The sequence below is a fragment of the Bubalus bubalis genome, chromosome 5 (assembly GCF_019923935.1).
Source record: "Bubalus bubalis isolate 160015118507 breed Murrah chromosome 5, NDDB_SH_1, whole genome shotgun sequence".
NCBI classification, from domain to species: Eukaryota; Metazoa; Chordata; class Mammalia; order Artiodactyla; family Bovidae; genus Bubalus; species Bubalus bubalis.
In genome coordinates this window covers 1622132-1645792 of record NC_059161.1, presented here as the reverse complement: position 1 = coordinate 1645792, position 23661 = coordinate 1622132, and the positions used below count along the sequence as shown (strand labels likewise).

The following is a 23661-nucleotide window of genomic DNA, read 5'->3' as shown; positions in this document are numbered from 1 at the left end:
ACTGACACGCCGGGTCCCGACGCGCCGAGGCTGCGCCCCCCCGAGGGAGGCCGCTGAAGCGGAGAGACCCGAGGCCTCGACCGGGTCAAGCGCCCAGTCACCCCACTTGAGCTCTGTACCTTTGCGGCCCGCCAGCGATGACACCCACCCCCAGGGTCACCCCGAGGACGAGACGGGACGCAAAGTGTGCGTCCCCGAACAAGTATTTCAATAAACATCAGCTCTCTGTGCCTCAGCACCGGCTCGCGAAAGCCCGAAAGCCCCAGCGAGGCCCGCATCCCCGCTTCCTCCCTCCCGCGCCAGCAGAGCCAGCGGCCGCCGCGCGCGGGGCCCGGACGCCTGGACGCGCACTGGCGAGGCCCGCCGCGCGGCCGCGCCCACCGCGCATGCTCCGCGGGTCGCCGGGACCCGGCCGGGCGGCGGGCGGGGCGGGCCGCGCGAGGGCGCATGCGCAGACGGCGCCGCCGCGCGGTCTCAGTGCGGCAGCCGGAAAAAACCGCAGCGGCGGCGGCTGAGGCGGCGAGCGCGCGGGCGGCCGCAGGCGGAGCGCGGGCCGGGGCTGGCCGGGCGGGGCCCGAGCGGCGGGCTGACGGCGTCCGCGCGGCTGCGGAGGGCGAGCGCGACGAGGGGCGACTGCCGGCGCCGCAGGGACTTTGACGTTCTCGGCTCCGTCAGCGCCGGGCGGGGGTCGCCCGAGTCCCCCGACCGCGTCCCCCCGGCGAGGCCCCGGGGCTCCAACCGGCGGGGCGCCCCTCGGCGGGCCGCGCGCGGAGGGCGGCGCGATGGCTGGACGGCCCCCGCGACGTGACCGCTGAGGACGCCCCCGCCGCGCCCGGGCCCGGCCGCGCCGAGACAAAGGGGAGGCGCCCGCACGCGCGTTCGCGGGAGGCTCGCGGGGCGGCCGGACGCGGCGTCGCCTCGCCCCGGGCCGGGCGCGCGGGGCCTGCCCGATGCTCTGAGGGGCCCGGGGACTTCGGCCGGGACCCCGACCCCCCGGCCCCGCGGCCGGCCGCGCCATGTGAAGGGTGGGCCGGCGCCCGGAGCCCGTGAGGATGGGGGATGCCGCGGACCCCCGGGACGGGAGGAGGACGTTCATTGTTCCGGCCATCAAGCCCTTCGACCACTACGACTTCTCCAGGGCCAAAATCGCCTGCAATCTGGCCTGGCTGGTGGCCAAGGCCTTCGGGACAGGTAGGCGGTGGCCGCCCCATGCCTCCCTCCCCCGCAGCTGCGCGCATCCCGATTTTGTTTCCGTCCTCTGGTCCCCCCCTCCCCGCCTGGCTCGGCGCACAGGCTCGGGGACGCGATGGGCGATGCGAGGAGGAGAAAGGGGGGGGTAGCGCCGGCTTGCTCTTCAGTCAAGAGCCTCCGGTTTGTGCAGGTGGGATGAGCCAGATTTCTTTTATTGGATAGCAGAAGTGGGTGTTTGTTGTTTTTTTTTCCCCCCTCCAGTGACCAATTTTGTCACGTTTTTACACGAGGTGGTTTTAATTTGTGGTATTTTCCTCATTGTGCTGCATTCATTTCCCCCGCAGTCATAGCTGTGATTACAGCGCCGAGAAATCTGAGTTGGTTTCGTTATTATTGGAAGGAGGTGGCTTGGCGCACAGACTACATTGATTCTGACATTTGTAACCATGGCTGCGAGTCAGGCTCCGTGGGCTGTACGGTGGCCCCGGCCGAGTGCAGGTTTTTAGTTTTTGTGGTCCTTCTTTAAGCCTGTGTCCTCCGTACACGGTCCAGGCTCTGTTAGACCAGTTATTTAAACCCAGTATTTAGCTTGCTGACTGTCACGTACTGTTTTCATTTCGTGTTCAGACACATTCCTTTTCCCAAACATTTTGGTTTCATAAATTAAAAGAAACAACAACTCACTACTGTGGGATTTAAAAAAAAATTTTTTAATAGAGTTTTTTGAGGGCATGTGCTGTTGACACAAACTGTATAGCGCAGTGGAAGTCAGACACTCCCGCCTTAATCCAGTCTTTGCAAAATAACAGGAAAAGGGCCTCCTGTGTAATTCCTTGGCTGGTGCTTTAGGAGCCCCTGTTGTGGAGCTCTGAAAGATTTAGCTTTTCACTCGGAGATTTTTCCATGAAGGTGGTGTCGTCTGATAGCTTTGAGTCGTTCTGTAAGATTTCTGTACCCTAGTTAATAAATTTTGGATATGTAAAATATCTTTTGAAAAGTTGCTTAGTATTTACAGACTTTTCTCCAGATGTTAAATACAGGTTTTTGTTTTTGTTTTTGTTTTTTTGAGGGGAAGAGGATGGCTTATTTCCAGTTTTAGGACCATGAAAATATGTGGGTAAATGGTTTAATTCATTCTTAACTGTTCAAACATACGCAGCTGAATACATACACAGGTGACTAGCAGGACTGCATATTTAGTTAACTAGCAAATGAATCTCAGCGTTTAGAAAATTATTTGAATTACTTTTGAGGGAAACTTCATCTTACCGGGATTTGATGTTTATGACAGCTTTTGTTTTATTTGAATTCTTATGCTTTGTATTGAAGTAGAAAGATGTTAAAGGTTTTAAAACTGGCATCAGGAGTAAATATAATAAAAAATTTACTTTGAAATAATTTAGATCTTAGAGATTTATTGAAACTGAATGTGTAGAGTAACACCTGGGAGGAAACACAAAGTGTTAGAGTATTTTTGTTTCCCGAAGCTAATACCCATTTAGAGGAGAAATGGAAGCTATTTAAGTGTTTAGAAAAGATGGAAAAAGAGAAATTTATATTTCCACCGCTGTGGAAAAGCAGTGTGTACAAAATGGAATGCAGAGGGGATAGCAAAAATATTTTCTTTCCTCCTGAAACTGGGAAGAATCTTGTAGTACAGCTGTCCATGTTGCCCTGGATTCATGAGGATTCCTGACCAGAAAAAGGCCTGCTCTCTGGGTGCATGTCAGGCAGGTTTACTAGATCCTGGACCTCTTGAGGAGCAGGCGTTGAACCTGCTTGGAGGAGAAGAGAAGAGGAAGAAGCAGAGCACCCGTGGAATGTGTTGTGTGCAGGAGGTGTGTGAGATGCTGTGCGTTCTGTTGTACGCTCGGGGCCCACAGCAGCTCTGTGATGTAGGTAGCCTGCTCCTCATCTAAAAATGCAAGGTCCCCAGTGGAGAGAGAGGTTAAACAGCTTCCCCACGGTCACACTTTGAGTAAGGGCAGACATAAGCTTTGACTTGAGTGTCTGACTCTAAAGGGTTGGGTGTGGGTGGAGCAGGCACACCTCTTCTGTGTCTGATGCTTCAAACACACTGCTCTGTTAGTCCCACAAGCATCCCTCTAGAAGGATAGTGTTCTCGTTTCACAGATGAGGGAACGAGCTCAGACCCGTTCGCTCAAGATTAAACATCTGGCGGGTCCTGCAAGTCTTTCCTCTTTCCGCCACTCTGCAGAGTAAGCCTCTTATCTGCCAGGTGTGCAAAATGTCCATATAGTACACGTTGAAAGTCTTATTTACTTATTTGTTTTCTTTAAATAACGGCAGATATTACTCTCAGATGGTTTAGATGAATGACGTTGGCACTTATATTTGTCTTGGCAGCGATTGGCATGGATAAAAGTCATATTCAAAATGGAATGAAAAACAAGCTTAAAAACACCATGAGGAAGTCCCCTTAGTGAGGAGAAATCAGTGTATTATTATGAGGGTTATGTATGTACGTTTTGTTTATTATTCAACAGTCTTTCGAAGTATAAATTTATATGGGGTGAGTAAAAAAAAGGTGAGGTTTCATTTCTTTGGATATAATTTTCTGCATTTGCTGCAGACACTGTTTTATGACAGGTGTTAGTAGACAGCATATTTCAGAGGTATTGCCTAGTGGTATTCAGTGAATCATTCAAAACACTAGCTCCCTTTTAAGTTATGACTTATGAACATTCCTTCTTTAATGATGGCATGTAGGATTCTCAGGTCCTGATTTAGTCTTTTTCTGTGAGAAACTTTCTAACTTTTGACATATTAAATTTTAGAGAAAACTCTATATCAGAAAACTCATTTAAGATGATAGCCGGAAATCAATTGTGGGCAACTTTAAAAAATAAATAAAGCATTGGCATTGTAATACCTAAAAAGCAGATGGAGTATTTACTTAATTTGATATTGAAATCATATTCTTTTTGTTTACACTGAAAATGTTCCAAATAACTCAAATCTTAATAGTTTATTTTGTGGGAGGAGGCAGATACAACTTCGATCAAATGAAGAACAAGTTTGTTTAGGTGAATTTTAGTCAGTAAACAGGTAAGATGCTCTAATTACTTTAAGCAAATTGTAGAAGGTAAAGTTGAACTGTGCTGTGTCTGGTGTATTTGAATAGCTTCACCCATTTATGCAATGGTATAACTTTGCTTTAAGTTCGCAAAGTTCTCACATTTGGAGTTCTTTTTTCTTGATCGTGTAACCTGGGCAATGGCAGTGAAAATGCCTCTTCTTTACCCTAACACTAGAGTCCTAACCACTGGACCACCCGGGAATTGCCAGCATTTGTTCTTCACTTAGCACTTGAGACCCACTTCCTGGTGTTGCTTTATTGTTTCAACCTTATCCACTGTCTTCCTCCCTTTCGTACCATGTAGTGTGTGGTATGAACTACAGAATATATATATAGCAGAGTATAAAATCATCTGCTCTTATGTGTGTGTGCTAAGTCACTTCAGTCATGTCCAACTCTTTGTGACCCCATGGACTGTAGCCCACCAGGCTCCTCTGTCTATGGGATTCTCCAGGCAAGAATACTGGAATGGGTTGCCATGCCCTCTTCCTGACCCAGGGGTCGAACCTGCATCTCTTAGGTCTCTTTCATTGACAGCCAGGTTCTTTACCAATAATGCCACCTGGGAAGCCCATCTGCTATTATCAGTTTAGTTCAGTTGCTCATTCATGTCCAACTCTTTGTGACCCCATGGACTGCAGCAACACCAGGCCTCACCAACTCCCGGAGCTTGCCCAAACTCATGTCCATCAAGTTGGTGATGCCATCCAACCATCTCATCCTGTCGTCCCCTTCTCCTCCTGCCTTCAATCTTTCCCAGCATCAGGGTCTTTTCTAATGAGTCAGTTCTTCGCATCAGGTGGCCAAAGTATTGTAGATTCAGCATCAGTCCTTCTAATGAATATTCAGGGCTGATTTCCTTTAGGATTGACTGGTTGGATCTCCTTGCAGTCCAAGGGACTCTCAAGAGTCTTCTCCAACACCACAGTTCAAACGCATCAATTCTTCTGCGCTCAGCTTTCTTTATGGTCCAAGTCTCACATCCATACGTGACTGCTGGAAAAATCATAGATGGTCCATTGACTAGATGGACCTTTGTCGGCAAAGTAATGTCTCTGCTTTTTAATACGCTATTTATCTGCTATTTTTATTTAATATGCTTTTTTATCTGATACTATAAATACTCCTTATTATGCTTCTTTGTGTATCCCAATACATTTTGTCAAAATCCTGCATGAGACCCGACTCTCATGCACGTGTGAAGTTGTGATCTCAGTGGCCAGCGCTGTGGTGAAGGGAGCCTGGAGCAGAGAGGCCGGTTTGGAAAGTTCTCACAGGAGTCTGGGCATGAGGTTGTGAGAGCTGAGGTGGCAGCATGGAAACGCCGGTAATGTTTATTGAGTTCTTCCCGTGTGTCAGTCTCTTTCTGTGTTCCATCTCATTTTGGTCCTCATAACAGCCTTGAGAGGTGGAGCTGTGCAGGGTCGCTGATGAGGAAATGAGGCCCAGGGGTTCAGGGCCTCACCCCACATCACCCAGCGTACGGCCGTGTGTTCTGTGCCTGTTTTCAGCTGCCCTCTTTACCACTGTCCTGTATGGGTAGGAGTCGGATTCATGGAAAAGAGGCAAAGGTAGAAAAAACACTGCTGAGACCTAGTCCCTGGTGTTTCTAAAGGGCTGAATTTGGAATGCCTGGGGAGGGGGCGAGGTCACTTGAGGTTGTAAGGAGAACCGCGTTACTTGAGCTTTGCTGTCGGTGACTGAGAGGGTGAGTCAGGTGCCATTGGCTGAGCAGGGAGCGGCCAGTGGGAAGGGGAAGTCAGCTTTGTTTTGGGGAACCTTGAACTTAATGTGTTGGCCAACATGTTATCTGAGAAATCCAATAAGGTAGGCAGCTGTAAATGTGGGTATGGAGGAGGGTTGACCAGGCGAGGCTACAAAATAGCAATTTGGGAATCTTCTGTGTATGAAGTGTCATTGAACTGGGAAGGAGATGAGACATAGAGGGAGAGAAGATTTGAGACAGAATCTAGGGTCATGAACACTGAGAATAGTTTCGGGAGGAGGCTGAGGAAGAGAAGTCGGAATTAGAGCAATCCAAGTTAGGGGGAGAATTAAGAAAGTGTAAAAACACTGAGGCCCTGGAAGGGAAAAAAGAAAGTGTAAAAACACTGAGGCCCTGGAAGGGGAAATTTTCCAGTGGGTGGTCTTCTTAGCTGGGTCAGAGGCTGCAGGGGTATAAATCGGGCCTGTCTTCTGACAGCTTGTGCTGTAGTACAGAGGTGTGGTCAGTGTGTAACCGTAGCAGAGTTCAGGCGAAATCCTGGAGCTGCGTGACTGGCCAGTGCCCTGGGGAAGGGAAGGAGCTGGGGGCGCTGTGGTGGGCAGTAGCATTCCCAGCGGTCTGTGAAGAAAGCCGGGGCAGTGGAGATGGTGGGGACCAGGGAGGGGGCCGGCAGTGGAGAGGAGGCGGGGCAGGCGGAGCCCACCGTGCGCGTGCAGGCAGGGGGCCCAGAGCGGTGTCGGTGCAGCGGCAGAGACCTGAGCTTGCAGGAGGCCTCCGCTGAGTGCAAGAGATCCAGCTTGAAAGGTAAGCTGGGATTGCTCGAGAGGCCACATTAAGGAATTTGGTATTTATTTAGTAGATAAGTAAATTATCCTAGGCACATTAGATTTTTTTTAGAAAGCCACTATAATTTATTGAACACATACTTTGTGTCAGGTATAGTTTTGAGCATTTTATATGCATTATTTTTTTAATTCTGAGAATGACCCTATTAAGTAGATACTATGTTTCTTCATTTACAACTATGAGGCAGGGGTCCCTGCTGCAGCAGGGCGGGATGGATTCTTCCTTGTTGGGCAGCAGCCTGTGCGTCATAGGAGTTCAGCAGCACCCACTCCCAGCTCACTCCTTCAAACGACTTTCTAGCTCTAAAAAGGGGAGTACGAGCAATTTTTAAGTACTTTAGGCTTGAAATAAAATATATCTGAAATGGCATTTGTCCTCAGCAAAGGAAAGCTTCAAAGTAGACGGTTTCATTTTTTTCTGCTGGCATTTTACCACTTCTTTCAAGATTCTCTCTCAGCTTCTTGTTTTCCATTCTCTCTCATTTTTTTTTAAATGACATTCAAATTACGAGATTGCTGACTTGTAAATTTTTCTCTGGTGCATTTTGTAGAATTTTGTATTTTAACAGGTTCTGAACAGCAGAACTATCTTTTTTTTTTTTTTTTTTTTAAAGCTGTCTCCACTTTATTTTATGGGTTTTAGAGGGCTTGACTGTAAGTCCTTGAAATTTTACTTTTGATACCTCATATTTTTTGAAGAGGTGAGACAGGCATAGATTCATGAGTCCAGAGGTACAGAAGGCAGATTTAGTGGGAAGTCAGCTGGACACAGAGAAGGAAAGATGATATTGTGGGGAGTGTTAAGAGAGATTTTTCTTTTTTTTTTTTTTTACTTAGGAATGGCCCCTACTCCAGGGTCCTCTCACGTCCCACACAGGCCAGGGCTCTTCCCAGCATCACAGAAAGTGGTCCGCTCTTCTCTTACACCCTTCTTTCTCTTTAAACAGACAAAGCTGCTCAATGAGAGGAGATCTCAGGTATATACATCAGCAGGAAACTTCCATGTACTCTTTACCCAACCTCCACAGTCAACAGCTCGTGGCCAACCTTGATTTATCTGTCCCCTTGCCCATCATTTGAAGCAAATCCCTGCCATCCAGTCATTTCATCAATAAATGTACGAGTGTCTCCAGAAGTCGGGGGCTCCCTTTCTTTTTTTACTGGTGTTTAGTTGCTTGGCAGTGTTGCGTTGGTTCCTGCTATGCACAGAGCACTGAACAGAGCTCCCCGTGCTCACAGCAGGCCTCAGTGGTTACCTGTTTTATGCGTGGTATCCATAGTGTGTGTGTGTCCACCCCAGTCTCCCAGTTCATCCACCCCTCCCCTCCCGTCCTTAGTGCCCTTGTGTTTGTCTCTATGTCTGTGTCTCTGTTTCTCTTTGTAAATAGGTTCACCTGTACCGTTTTTCTGGATTCCATATATATGCGTTACAGTACAATATTTTTCTCTTTCTGACTTACTTCACTTTGTGTGATGGTCTCTAGGTCCATCCATGTCTCTGCAAAGACACAATTTCATTCCTTTCTATGGATGAGTCATACTCCCTGGGATATATGTGCCACATCTTCTTAATCCGTTCCTCTGTCGACGGACACCTAGGCTGCTTCCACGTCTTGGCCGTTGTGAGTAGTGCAGCCGTGAGCACTGGGGTGCGTGTGTCCCCCGTTATGGAGGGGCTTCCTTTTTAAATGTGACTGAGGTCCTGCCATCATCACACCGCTCTGCCTCACCCTCATATTTTCATTCTTTGTCTTCCAGTTCATTTGTTCCAGTCAGTATCGAATTAGGGCCATCTTTACAATTTTCTCTCTCTCTCTCTTCCCTTTTTTTTTTGGCCCCTTGTATTTCTTATATACTGACAGCTAAATTTAGAGAATTAAATGGATTCATGTTTGATTTTTTTCTTTTGCATGCTTCATAGATTTTTGTACTTCCACCAGGAGGCACTTAATGTCTCGTTATTTCTCTTTCTGCCATGACTTCTTCATTTGTTACTTGGAATATTCTTCCCTGAATTAAGTGTCTGGGTACCCTGGGGGAAATGTCCTCGATGAACCCTAGCCTCCAAGTGCACTGCCAGGCACCCACCCCAAAGGTCATGGAGCAGAAAAGCTCACAAACCAGATCAGAGTGCTTATGTCACATGGCTTGTTAAATCAGTCGACAGAAGCGAGGGCAGAGGTGGGGTGGGTTGACACATGTAGGACAAAGTGGGCCCCTGCGCTCCGTCCTGAGCTTCGTCCACCACTTTCTGCTACAGCAGCCTCACCTACAGATGGTGTGGTCACACCAGTCGGAGCCGAGGTTGGAACACGGAGGCCCACAGTGACGCAGGCCACATGCTCGCTCCATCAGGGAGGCAAGGGACAGCATGCCTGCCACAGCTTCCCCACGCGTCAGGCACGTCGGGAAGCCTGCTGAATCAGAGTGGGTCTCATGCTCCTAGGGCAGAGGATGCATAGGCCAGAGTGAGTATCACCAATGGGTGGCTTGTTAAGCATTCAGACTGTGAAGTGTTCATGTATATGTAGTGTTCGTTGCCTGTTGTTTGTTTAGTCTCATGCATATTTAATTATCATAAATATTTATAGAATTCCAGCTGAGCTATTTAAAATCCTAAAAGGCGATGCTGTTAAAGTACTGCACTGAGTATGCCAGCAAATTTGGAAAACTCATCAGTGGCCACAGGACCGGAGAAGGTCAGTTTTCATTTTAGGCCCGAAGAAGGGCGAGGCCAAAGAGCGTTCACACGATGGTACGGTTGCACGCATTTCACATGCTAGCGCACTCAGAATCCCTCACACTAGGCTTCAGTAGCGCCCACGCCAAGAACTTCGAAATGGACAAGCTGGGTTTAGAAGAGACAGAGGAACCAGAAATCAAATTGGCAACATCCGTTGGATCACGGAGAAAGCAAGGGAGTTCCAGGAAAAATCTGCTTCATTGAAAATTCTTAAAGAGTTGGGAATGCTAGACCACCTTACCTGCCTCCTGAGAAACCTGTATGTGGCTCAAGAAGCAACAGTTAGAACCAGACATGGAACAACTGACTGGTTCCAAATTGGGAAAGGAGTACGTCAAGGCTGTATATTGTCACCCTGCTTATTTAACTTATATGCAGAATACATCATGCAAAATGCCCCGCTGGATGAATCATGAGCTGAAATCAAGATTTCTGGGAGAAATATCAAAAATGTCAGATATACAGATGATACTACCTTAATGGCAAAAAGTGAAGAGGAACTAAAGACCCTCTTGATGAGGGTGAAAGAGGAAAGTGAGAAAGCTGGCTTAAAACTCAACATTTAAAAAACTAAGATCGTGGCATATGGTCCCATCACTTCATGGCAAATAGAAGAGGAAAAAGTGGAAACAGTGACAGACTTTATTTTCTTGGACTTCAAAATCACTGTGGATGGTGACTGCAGCTATGAAATTAAAAAAGACACTTGCTGCTTGGAAGGGAAGCTACGACAAACCTAGACAGCATATTAAAAAGCAGAGACATCACTTTGCTGACCAAAATCCATATACTTCAAAGCTATAATTTTTGCAGTAGTCATGTACGGATGTGAGAGTTGGACCATAAAGAAGGCTGAGCACTGAACAATTGATGCTTTTGAACTGTGGTGTTGGAGAAGACTCTTGACAGTCCCTTCGACAGTAAGGAGATCAAACCAGTCAATCCTAAAGGAAATCAGTCCTGAATATTCATTGGAAGGACTGATGCTAAAGCTTAAGCTGAAATACTCTGGCCACCTGATGCGAAGACCTGACTCATTGGAAAAGACCCTCATGCTGGGAAAAAGTGAAGGCAGAAGAGGGCGGCAGAGGGATGAGATGGTTGGATGGCATCACTGACATGATGGGCATGAGTTTGAGCAAACTCAGGGAGGCAGTGAAGGACAGGGAAGCCTAGTGTGCTGTAGTCCACAGGGTCGGAAAGCATCGGACACGATTGAGCAACTGAACAACAGCATTGCCTTTCTGTGTACATTGCTGCTCACCACTTACCTTTATGCGATACATTCCTTGAGTTCTGTCTATGGCTAACAGACTTTTTATTTCCTAGTAGTTACCTATACTTCAAATATCTTTAAAGTTTTCGCATGTATCTTACAAACCTATGCATTTTTTTTAGTAGAACCGAATAGTCTTTAAAGTAAAAGTGCATTTTCTAAGGTAAAGGAGAGGCAGGAAAACTGCTCTGTTCTTGCTGCTTACTGAGGGGAAATTGGACCAAAGTGATGGGTCAGTGGCCCCTGAGAATCTGGAAGGGAGTGAAGAGTAGGGAGAAAGAGCACTTTGAGCTGTGGTGACCGGGGTGTCAGAGGCTGTGAGGGGACAGGAGCGTGGTCCCGAGGCTGCGTGGCCAGCAGAGGCTCTGCACGATCCAGGGATGCAGGCAAGCCTGGGCCACTTTCCTGGGGGTCAGAGGAAGGTGCTGAGTCCTTGAAGAAGTTGAACATCATCGAAAGCCCTAAGGCTTGGTGTGGTGTGTCACCTGATCAAGTTTGCCCACAGGAAAGAAGCAGACGCTGGCTACAGTAGAGAATGGCTTGGATCGGGGCAAGAGTGAACATTGCAGAGACAAATGTCGGAGAGAACTGATGCTGAGGACCGAAAAATGGACGCTTTCGAACTGTGACTACAGCTGTGTTGTAGGTCAGATGCAGAGTCCTGCGAGCGGGACTGGGAGGTGTGCGTTGAGACTGTGAGAAGGGAGGGCTTTGGGTTGGGCGTGGTGGTGGGTCTGATCTGGGGCTTGAGGGACTGGGAGGCGGCAGTGATGATGCCCAGGCCCCAGGCTTGTGCACTTGGAAGGTGCTGTGGGTCTGTGATGTGAGGAACACTGGGAGAAGGCTGATTTGGGGCGTTTGGAGGTTTCATGACTTTTCTCAGCATAATGTCAAATGTCTAGAAATAGTAGGAGTTCCCCAATACCCGTCACCCAGAGTTACCCGTTGTTGACATTCTGTCCCATTTGTTCTATGATTCTTTCCCTTTCCCTGACACAAGTACACGTGTATGTATGTATATATACATCAGATCAGATCAGTCACTCAGTCGTGTCCAACTCTTTGCGACCCCATGAGTCATAGCACGCCAGGCCTCCCTGTCCATCACCAACTCCTGGAGTTCACTGAGACTCACGTCCATCGAGTCAGTGATGCCATCCAGCCATCTCATCCTCTGTCGTCCTCTTCTCCTCCTGCCCCCAATCCCTCCCAGCATCAGAGTCTTTTCCAATGAGTCAACTCTTCGCATGAGGTGGCCAAAGTACTGGAGTTTCAGCTTTAGCATCATTCCTTCCAAAGAAATCCCAGGGCTGATCTCCTTCAGAATGGACTTGTTGGATGTCCTTGCAGTCCAAGGGACTCTCAAGAGTCTTCTCCAACACCACAGTTCAAAAGCATCAACTCTTTGGTGCTCAGCCTTCTTCACAGTCCAACTCTCCCATCCATACATGACCACAGGAAAAACCATAGCCTTGACTAGACGAACCTTTGTTGGCAAAGTAATGTCTCTGCTTTTGAATATGCTATCTAGGTTGGTCATAACTTTCCTTCCAAGGAGTAAGCGTCTAATGAATTAGAGACACTGTATCCTCTACCCCTAAATGCTTCAGGCTGTCTCCTAAGATGAACAGTAAGTCTCAGATAATCTGAAAATTTTAAGAATTGGGAAATTTAGCTCGCCATTATATCATCTAATCCCGCGTTCAACTTTGCCATTGTCTTAGTGTCCTTTGTTGCCACTTTTTTCTCTTCCCGGAGCCACCCGGGATCATGCATCGCGTTTAATTGGCTTGTCTCTGTCAGCTCTGTAACCTGGATGGCTTGTCAGTCTGTCCTTGTCATCACGATGCTGGCGTGGTGAAGCCTGCACACCCTGCCGCGTGCAGGGCTGGGCGTCAGGTCCCTGCCTTGGGTGCGGTATCTTTGCACGAGGAGGCTGGTCCCCTCAGGGCCGCCCCCCGCCCCCTGGTCCTCTGCCCCTCGTGACGGGGTCTGGCTGCTGGCAGTGTCCCAGCGGGAGCCCCAGGCAGTAAGAAGGACCAGTGCACAGAACCCTGCCCCGGACAAGAGGCGATGGAGACCTGGAGCTGAGACACTTCCCTGCACCCCTCCCAGCACCTGCTGCCAGCCCGTTGTCTTTGGCTTTCTTCCCTCTTGTCCTCTGACATCTCCTCTCTTTCCCCTCCCTCCTTACCCGCACCCCCTCCACTGCCCCTTCTCTCTTCCCTGTCTCTCTGGTGGCAGGTGCACCTTGGTGCCCCCTGCCTGGCACCTGCCCTACCTTCCTGGGGTCCTGGGTCAGGACACCCAGGAGGCACCTGAGGGAAACCGCCAGGCAGCCCCGCACTCTGGTCCCCCACCCTCTGTGCTCCCAGGATAAGATGGCTGGGGGCGGGGGAGACGTGGGAAGTCCCAGCTCTCAGCACCCCCGGACTGTCTGAGCCTGCAGTGCCCGTTTGTTTCCTTTATTAAAATGGGTTTTTATCTTAGAAAAACTGAAGGCCACTTATTTTACAGAAGGGCCTTCGATTTGGGTCTGTCAGCGTGTCTTCATGATAGAGTCAAGTCAAGCAGATCGGGCAGGGTGACCGCAGAAGGGCGCTGTGTTTCCAGTGGTCGTGTCAGAGGCACGCGGTGTGCATGTGGTTGGCGAGGTGGACTTTAATCTCTCTCTTAAAAAAAAAATTGTTTCTTTTTGATCGCGCTGGGTCTTTGTTGCTGCCTGTGGGCGCTCTAGTCACAGTGCTTCTCTCGTTGAGGAGCACGGGCTCTCGCTGCACGAGCCTCAGTAGCTGTAGTACGTGGGGTCAGTGGATGTGTCTCGAGGGCCCTGGAGCGTGCAGGCTTCAGGAGTTGTGGTGCAGGGCTTAGTGGTTCCTCCTCAGCGTGTGGAATCTTCCCAGACCAGGGATCGAACCCGTGTCCCCTGCATTGGCAAGTAGGTTCTTATCCACTGTGCCACCAGGCAACTCCAGACTTTGATCTCTTGCTTCAGGTGGTATCTGCTACTTTTCTCCACTGTTAAATTATTGTTTTCCTTTTTTAATTAAGAAGCAATTTGCGGGGAGATAATTTGAAACATCCTCTTCATCAAACTTTGGCCCACTGACTTAGCACCCACAGTGATTCTTGCTTGAGTCAGTTATTACCCTATTTACTGTATCCCATTTTTAGTTGGTATTCTGCTACAAGGAAGAGTTTTCCCTTCTTTTTCTTTCACGCACTTATTCATTTATTTGCTTACATCAGGATGGACATTCTTGTTTATTCAAGTGGGTTATAGTCGTTTGTTGTCATTATTTATTTGATGTTCAGATTGTCTTAGGTTTGGCTGATTGGAATCTCCTTCCAGCGGAGTCCTGCGAGCTGACACAGTCCCCTCATTTGTTGGCTCTGATACTTCTTGGCATGCGCGCGCACGCATTCTTAGCTGAGCGTGTACTTTGCTGTTCCAGCTCGGGAGGAAGCAGCCATTTCTTGAGGAGTCCTGGTTACTTTCGTGGGAGAGTCTTAGAGACCAGGATGAAGGCGTGCTCTTGCTGCCGCTGGGGTTCCGCAGGCGTGACCCGCGGCTCGGGCGCTCTGTCGCCGTCACAGGTGCATGTCACGCGTGTGCTCACGCTGACACTTCCCATCCGAGGCCAGCTCCACGGAGCTCGCCCTCACATTCCCCTTGCCATGTGCGTTACTTCCCCTGTCGCCCAGGAACCTGGCTCTGGTCTTAGGGTTGAGGTTCCCTGCGTCCTAGAGGCTGGTGAGGATCTGCAGCTTGGAAGAGGCTCTTGTGTCTCTCAGGGCAGTGGGAGGGGTGGGTGGGGACTTCACACCTGGGGTGCTGTGTGGAGGGACGGGGAGCCCCCTGCCCGTGCTGTGCTCCAGGCGCCCTTCTGGGTGCTGATGCCAAGGATGGGGAAGGGCCCACTCTCCTAGAGGCTGCGGCGTGGAGGGAATAGCAGACCCGGATATCATGGGACAGCAGTCATGAGAACAGGTTGACCGATGGGAAGGGGGGTCTGGGGATGACGGCTCACAGCTCCCGTGGGAGGATGAGGGCCAACTGGGTGGCATGGAGCCCAGAGACTCAGTGTCTGTGGCCCGCTGGCCGGCCCGGAGGGGCAGAGGTTGAGGTCCAGAGCCAGGGAGGCAGACACCTGACATGTGGGCAGCGGGAGGTGGCCTCAACTCAGGGAGGGGATGACCGCACTCGGGCCCCCATCAAGTAAGACAGGGCTCCAGAGCACCAGCCTTCCCCACTCTGCCATGCTGCCTCCTGCTGCTGGTGAATTAGGCTAACTGAAAACGACTCAGGTTTTAAGAGGGAATGCCGCTGCAGAAGTCAGGTGGCCTAGAGGGAATTCTCAGGGCTTTCAAAGCAGATAGAAGGAGTAAATTGGGATTGCTAGTGCAGAATCTGGGACTTGAGGGGAAATTTGAAATCTGTGCATATCTTTAGAACAAGGCCAATGACTAAAATTTTACAAAGTAACGTTTTGAACGATCAGATGTCCATTGCATGCTCCACGTGCATGGGGCACTGAGCTGCTGCGGTGTGAGTCGTGGGAATAAGAGACCTGGGCCTGGGTGAGTCCCTTCTTGTCAACAGTGGGTTTAGCAACAATTCGTCATTTTGATAGGCAGACTCTTTGTAACTTAATCTTTGATTACTGGTACTAGGAATTTTTTTTTTTAATATTACTGATCATTTTTGTGTCTTTTGGTTAATTTAGAGTTCAGGGTCTAGGGTTTACTTTCACTTGGAGTTTTTGATACTCACAAATTCTGTCTTAGTAATTGTCTTAGACACAGTTTTTAGATTTGGAAATTAAGGCAGCATTCCCCTGGCTAAGTAGTGACATTTCTGAAATGTACTCCCCTAGGGAGAAGGCAGTGGCACCCCACTCCAGTCCTCCTGCCTGGAGAATCCCAGGGACGGTGGGGCCTGGTGGGCTGCCGTCTCTGGGGTCGCACAGAGTCGGACACGACTGAAGCGACACAGCAGCAGCAGCAGCAGCAGCATGCCACCCGGGCAGCCACTGTTCAGGGAGCTCCGAGTCGCTTGCTGGGTGTGGGTGCGGCGGTTACTAGTGCTGACTCAGCTCTGCGGGGAAGGGCCCTGAGCAGGACCACGGCTGTGCTCTCTGCCGGTGCCCAGGCCTCTTAGGCGGTTGTGAGTTTCAAAGCCCTGCTCTAGCCAGGATTTATTTATAGTAACATGAGCGTGGTAGGTTCTCGCTTAAGTCCTGGTACTCAAGAAAAATTTGTCTCTTCCCCTTTGCAATTCTGGGAGTGGAGTTTCAGTTTTTTCAAGTATTAATTTCTTATCTTCTTGTACTCTGGAGATGAGGGGGAGGGTGAAACTTCTTAATTTTGATTTTGCCTATTTATTTTCTAATATGCAGTTTCAGTTCATTTGTTTTAAAATGTGATACAAACTCCAAACTGTTGTTTTAAAGAATGACAGTTTTGTACTGTCTGCAAAATGATAGACATTTTTGACCTTGTCTTTTCAGCATACGCAGTTCTTGAAGTCTTGTTCTTAAAGGTGACCTACTTTACAATACTCGGTATGCAGTTTTACATTCTTTAGGGATGGAATGATCTGTTTTTGTCATATTCTTAAAACATTCTGAGACTTCCTATTGGTCCTTTCCCTTTTCCTTGCCTTGAAATTTTTTGAAACTTACACTTTCATAACTTAGACTTGTGGGTACATCATAGCACAATGAAAATAACCCCTAAGCTGTCCTCTTCTACCTTCCAGTTTGGTGATCCTGGCAGACCGTCGTTATTTTTGAATCTGTGTAGCTACACAGTTTAGAGTTAAGACTCTGCATTATCAGCTGTGTGCCTGTGGCACAACGCCTTTCTTGAGTTCCTTATGTGTAACACAGGGACGAGGATGTTCGTATTGAAAGACAGCATGCGTGCTGATGACAGTGCTCGCATGTAACAGCCCTGATTGAGGCTCAGCCCAGCTCAGCCCAGCCGCTCAGTCGTGTCCGACTCTTTGCGACCCCACGAATTGCAGCACGTCAGGCCTCCTTGTCCATCACGAACTCCCGGAGTTCACTCAGACTCACGTCCATCCAGTCAGTGATGCCATCCAGCCATCTCATCGTCTGTCATCCCCTTCTCCTCTTGCCCCCAATCCCTCCCAGCGAGTCAACTCTTCTCATGAGGTGGCCAAAGTACTAGAGTTTCAGCTTTAGCATCATTCCTTCCAAAGAAATCCCAGGACTGATCTCCTTCAGAATGGACTGGTTGGATCTTCTTGCAGCCCAAGGGACTCTCAAGAGTCTTCTCCAACACCACAGTTCAAAAGCATCAATTTTTCGGTGCTCAGCCTTCTTCACAGTCCAACTCTCACATCCACACATGACTCCTGGAAAAACCATAGCCTTGACTACATGGACCTTGTTGGCAAAGTAATGTCTCTGCTTTTGAATATGCTATCTAGGTTGGTCATAACTTTCCTTCCAAGGAGGAAGCGTCTTTTAATTTCATGGCTGCAGTCACCATCTGCAGTGATTTTGGAGCCCAAAAAAATAAAGTCTGACACTGTTTCCCCATCTATTTCCCATGAAGTGATGGGACCAGATGCCATGATCTTCGTTTTCTGAATGTTGAGATTTAAACCAATTTTTTCACTCTCCTCTTTCACTTTCATCAAGAGGCTTTTCAGTTCCTCTTCACTTTCTGCCGTAAGGGTGGTATCATCTGCGTATCTGAGGTTATTGATATTTCTCCCGGCAATCTTGATTCCAGCTTGTGCTTCTTCCAGCCCAGCATTTCTCATGATGTACTCTGCATAGAAGTTAAATAAACAGGGTGACAATATACAGCCTTGACGTGCTCCTTTTCCTATTTGGAACCAGTCTGTTGTTCCATGTCCAGTTCTAACTGGTGCTTCCTGACCTGCATATAGGTTTCTCAAGAGGCAGGTCAGGTGGTCTGGTATTCCCATCTCTTTCAGAATTTTCCACAGTTTATTGTGATCCACACAGTCAAAGGCTTTGGCATAGTCAATAAATCAAAAATAGATGTTTTTCTGGAACTCTCTTGCTTTTTTGATGATCCAGCGGATGTTGGCAATTTGATTTCTGGTTCTTCTGCCTTTTCTAAAACCAGCTTGAACATCTGGAAGTTCACGGTTCACGTATTACTGAAGCCTAGCTTGGAGAATTTTGAGCATTACTTTACTAGTATGTGAGATGAGTGCTATTGTGTGGTAGTTTGAGCATTCTTTAGCATTGCCTTTCTTTGGGATTGGAATGAAAACTGACCTTTTCCAGTCCCGTGGCCACTGCTGAGTTTTCCAAATTTGCTGGCATATCCAGTGTAGCACTTTCACAGCATAATCTTTCAGGATTTGAAATAGCTCAACTGGAATTCCATCACCTCCACTAGCTTTGTTCGTAGTGATGCTTTCTAAGGCCTACTTGACTTCACATTCCAGGATATCTGCTCTAGTTGAGTGATCACATCATCGTGATTATCTTGGTCATGAAGATCTTTTTTGTACAGTTCTTCTGTGTATTCTTGCCACGTCTTCTTAATATCTTCTGCTTCTGTTAGGTCCCTACCATTTCTGTCTTTTATCAAGCCCATTTTTGCATGAAATGTTCCCTTGGTATCTCTAATTTTCTTGAAGAGATCTCTAATCTTTCCCATTCTGTTGTTATTAACACAGTCCTAATATTTATCTGTATATTGTCTGGTTTGACAGTTTCACCAAGTTGTAATAAAGCTCATGGGTGGGGAAGAATGTGAATGCAGTATGTAAATGTAATTGGATGTACAGTGTGGTGAAGTTTGTAAACTGATGGTAAGCAGTCAGTTTGCACAACTGGTGTTTAGGTAGCAAGTCACCTGTAATGGTCAGTTTTCATTGTTGTAGAAAAAAATCTATCATGTATACATTTTATAATAATCTTAAAATCAAATGATTTCACTTTTAAGTTTGTTCTACTAGTAGCTTCCGTTTAGTTCCTGGGATACAGGAATTTAAATGAACACTGACCCTGCATTCTGTAGTTTATGACAGAGCTTACCATCACCCTGCAGAGTCTGTCAGGTTTAAGGCTGGCTCACAGCTGGTTAATGCAGCTCTGAAGGAAGGGGAGAGTTTTCAATTATTAAATGAGGATGATATTTTTAGATGTCTCCAAAATCCCAAATTGGTCTAGCTACTCTTGACCTCTTTCCACAGTCCAGTATCCCCACTTGCCTTTCCCATATTTCCACTTGGGTATTTTTGCTGTTGTTCCAAACTCAGCGTGTCTGGAGCTAAGGTCACGGTCCTGCTTCTGGAGCAGATGCTACCTCTGGTTTCCCTTCCTCTGTTAGTGATGTGCCTCTTGCCTTGATCACCTCTGGGTGCCGTCTGGCCCCTTCTCTCTGCTCTGTGCCTGGGCCCTCAGGCTTTGTCCCTGTCCTTCCCTTCCTGTTGGCGTTGCTGCCCTGCCTCCTTCCCGTGTCATTTCTTAGTGTCTGCAGACTTCTGTCTCTGATTTTTATCACCATCAGTATTGAATACTAGATTAACTGTCCCCAGACATCAGTCATAATGGGTCACTTTCCTCCTATAAAACTGTTTGCAGTTCCTTGTTCAGTTCAGTAGCTCAGTCGTGTCTGGCTCTTTGTGACCCCATAGACTGCAGCACACCAGGCCTCCCTGTCCGTCACCAACTCCCGGAGTTTACCCAAACTCACGTTCACTGAGTCAATGATGCCATCCAGCCATCTCCTCCTCTGTCATCCCCTTCTCCTCCCACCTTCAGTTTTTCCCAGCATCAGGGTCTTTTCCAGTGAGTCAGCTCTTCGCATCAGGTGGCCAAAATATTGGAGTTTCAGCTTCAGCATCAGCCCTTCCAATGAATATTCAAGGCTGATTTCCTTCAGGATGGACTGATTGGATCTCCTTGCAGTCCAAGGGACTCTCAAGAGTCTTCTCCAACACCACAGTTCAAAAGCATCAATTCTTTGGCACTCAGCTTTCTTTATAGTCCAACTCTCACATCCATATATGACTACTGGAAAAACCATAGCTTTGACTAGATGGACCTTTGTTGGCAAAGTAATGTCTCTGCTTTTTAATATGCATTGGAGAAGGAAATAGCAACCCACTCCAGTGTTCTTGCCTGAAGAATCCCAGGGACGGGGGAGCCTGGTAGGCTGCCGTCTATGGGGTCTCACAGGGTTGGACACGACAGAAGTGACTTAGCAACAGCAGCAGCTAGGTTGATCATAACTTTTCTTCTAAGGAGCAAGCATCTTTTAATTCATGGCTGCAGTCACCATCTGCAGTGATTTTGGAGCCCCCAGAAATAAAGTCTGTCACTGTTTCCACTGTTTCTCCATCTATTTGCCATGAAGTGATGGGACTGGATGCCACAATCTTAGTTTTCTGAATGTTGAGTTTTAAGCCAACTTTTTCACTCTCCTCTTTGACTTTCATCAAGAGGCTTTTGAGTTCCTCTTCACTTTCTGCCATAAGGGTGGTGTCATCTGCATATCTGAGGTTATTGATATTTCTCCCGGCAATCTTGATTCCAGCTTGTGCTTCTTCCAGCCCAGCATTTCTCATGATGTACTCTGCATATCAGTTAAATAAGTAGGGTGACAATATACAGCCTTGACGTGCTCCTTTTCCTATTTGGAACCAGTCTGTTGTTCTATGTCCAGTTCTAACTGTTGCTTTCTGACCTGCATACAGATTTCTCAGGAGGCAGGTCAGGTGGTCTGGTATTCCCATCTCTTTCAGAATTCTCCTCAGTTTGTTAAGATCCACACAGAGGCTTTGCAATAGTCATTAAAGCAGAAAAAGATGTTTTTCTGGAACTCTCTTGCTTTTTTGATGATCCAGCAGATGTTGGCAATTTGATCTCTGGTTCCTCTGCCTTTTCTAAAACCAGCTTGAACATCTGGAAGTTCATGGTTCACATACTGTTGAATCCTGGCTTGGAGAATTTTGAGCATTACATTACTAGCGTGTGAGATGAGTGCAATTGTGTGGTAGTTTGAGCATTCTTTAACATTGCCTTTCTTTGGGATTGGAATGAAAACTGACCTTTTCCAGTCCTATGGCCACTGCTGAGTTTTCCAGATTTGTTGGCATATTGAGTGCAGCACTTTCACAGCATCATCTTTCAGGATTTGGAGTAGTTCAACTGGAATTCCATCACCTCCACTAGCTTTGTTTGTAATGATGCTTCCTAAGGCCCACTTGACTTCACATTCCAGGATGTCTAGCTCTAGGTGAGTGATCACACCATCAGGATTATCTGGGTCATGAAGATCTTTTTTGTACAGTTCCTGTGTATTCTTGTCACCTCTTCTTAATATCTTCTGCTTCAGTTAGGTCTGTACCATTTCTGTCCTCCTACTGGAACCCTTTCTCTGCCGAGTTGTTCGGTCTTCTGTCTTCCTCTTCCCCCTCCTGTTTAGAGACCCTCTTTACCCTGTGATTGCAGTTTCTGCTTGCTCTTCCCCTCCTGTTTTTCTGGATGCAGGTGGCTAAGCCTGCCGTGGTGCTTACTGCTTTGAACTTGAAGCACACACTTGGTCTCTCTCATTTTGTGCTGGGTTGTTTGTTGCTTACTGTTGTCTCCAGTTTCTGAATTGATAAACTTGATCTGTCTAGACTATTTGTAAATTATTAGGTCCTTGGGTGTAGAGATTATTTCTAAATCCTTAAATTCCCCAGAACCCATACTGGTATGTAAAATAAATGTGCAGTAATTATAATACTGTTATTTGATGAAAATATTTTTCTAAATGATTGGACTTTTCAAAAGCTTTAAGGTAAAAAATTGCTACAGAGTATATTAATACTTGTGAATACGCTCTTTGGACTTCTGTTCATGCTGTGACATTCCTGAGCTTACACTAAAGCTGCCTCTTCAGGAAGCTCCTGAAGTCGGCAGTGGGTGGCCGTGAACCCTGACTCTCCAGAGAAGGTAGACGAGGCCTGGCTGGTGGCTGCCCACGTCCTGTGGCTGCGGCTCCATGTGAGCCTGCTGCTCAGATGCCCGCCTTTCCTCGGGGCGGGGGTCGACGCTCGTTTTCGCCGGGCCTTCTTCCCGGGGAGTGGCCTGCCCTCCAGAGAGACACTCAGAGACAGGTCCCGTTGCTCAGCTGCCCGTCTGTCTCCCTGGGGCAGATCGGTCAGGCACCCAGGAGGGCTTCAGTGGGGTCGGACGGAGGTGGTCATGGGGGTAGTGTAGCAACAGGGTTTTCTGGCGTTCGGGACATTTGAGGGTGGTTGTCCTTGAACCTCAGCTCTAACTGCCCCCGACAGGGCGGGAGAGGCCAGCGGTGGGAGGCAAGGGGACAGCAGACGGTGGGCAGGCGATGTTACACTCTCAGGTGTCGAGGCCTAGGGTCCCTGAAACGGCTGTTAGCCGCCTTTCCTGGTTGGCCGCTTGGATGGGAGGGGATTCACTGGCACGGGCTTTTGGGAATCTTGCCCTCATTCTGCGTGTCCGAGTGCACACGTGGGAGTGCTTTCTCCCGAGTTGCTGGGCTCAGGAGGCATTTCTCCTTGATGCTTGGCGGTGGCTTTCGTGATGTACTCGGACAGTATCTTCCGTAAAGGAAGGTTCTCTCTCTTTCTCATTCCAGACTGTCTGCCATGGTCAAATAAATCATCTGTTCAGTTAAAGGGTTATTGTTGTTTCTAAAAGAAATCTTTTACGACATAAGTGATGCTATTAAATAAACTGTGTTTCTTTTATACAAATCTTGTAAGAACGTTTCCCCCTTAATCTATGTAGAGAATGTGCCAGAGGAGCTCCGAGAGCCATTCTACACGGACCAGTATGACCAGGAGCACATCAAGCCACCCGTGGTTGGCCTGCTGCTCTCCGCCGAGCTGTACTGCCGCGCCGGGAGCCTCATCCTCAGGAGCGATGCTGCGAAGCCCCTGTTGGGCCATGACGCCGTCATCCAGGCCCTAGCTCAGAAGGGCCTCTATGTCACCGACCAAGAGAAGCTGGTGACAGAGCGAGACTTGCACAAGAAGCCCATCCAGATGGTGAGTCTTCGCGGCCACGCCGATGGCGTTTGACATGTGTGCTTCTGAGCGTGGCGTGTGTTACGCAGCAGAGGGACCTAGGCTTTACGGTTGCACTGCCATCTCTGCCTGGAGTTTAACAATTATCTTTTTCCTCATAAACCTCATTTTCAAATTGAAGATTTGTTTTTTAAGAATTGAAGTATGATTGGTTTACAGTGTTGTGTTTCAGGTGTATAGCAAAGAGATCTGGTTAAGGAAGAGTGTAATGAACTATTTTGGAATGTTTGGTCCCATTCTAATACTTGGGAGAAACAATCACATAATTTCCTACTAAAGTGATTTTTTTTTTTTTTTTTTTTTTTTTCATTTTAAAAGCTTACTTTTTTCCATCCCAGAGACTTTAGGAGATGTAAAGGGCATCCTTGTCTTCTTGGGAAAGAGGTGGGAGTGGTGAGTGCTCGTTTATATGCGTGAATGACCTCTTGGTAGATTTCTGTGTGCTCAGTATTTGAGTTTATTTAGCAACCAAGAACGCATTCTTGTGGAGAACACGCAGTGCAGGGCTGTGTGCTGGCCTGGGTCGAGCAGGCGTGCCCTTCCTCCCCGCAGCTCCGGAGACACGCAAGTGCTGGAGTTCGGCGTGTCCTGCGTCAGTCTGTGGTACGGCTTGAACTCGCGTTTACAAAATCCTGGGCGTCGAGAATGGTATTGGAACAGTGACTTATTCGCACGTTGGATTAGATCAGGCTCTCGTATGAGACTGG

General features: G+C 48.0%; 1 protein-coding gene across 2 annotated transcripts in view; it reads left to right on the top strand.

The window, feature by feature from the left end:
- Nucleotides 1-533: 533 nt before the first annotated feature.
- CAMSAP2 (calmodulin regulated spectrin associated protein family member 2) overlaps nt 534-23661 on the top strand; it is a 97674-nt gene continuing 74546 nt past the window's right edge. For both annotated transcript variants that reach the window (XM_025285290.3, XM_025285289.3), the window contains exons 1-2: nt 534-1191; nt 22656-22915. In XM_025285290.3, the coding sequence (XP_025141075.3) occupies nt 1053-1191; nt 22656-22915 (399 nt within the window). In that variant the 5' untranslated portion in view covers nt 534-1052. The remainder of the gene's footprint in view (nt 1192-22655; nt 22916-23661) is intronic.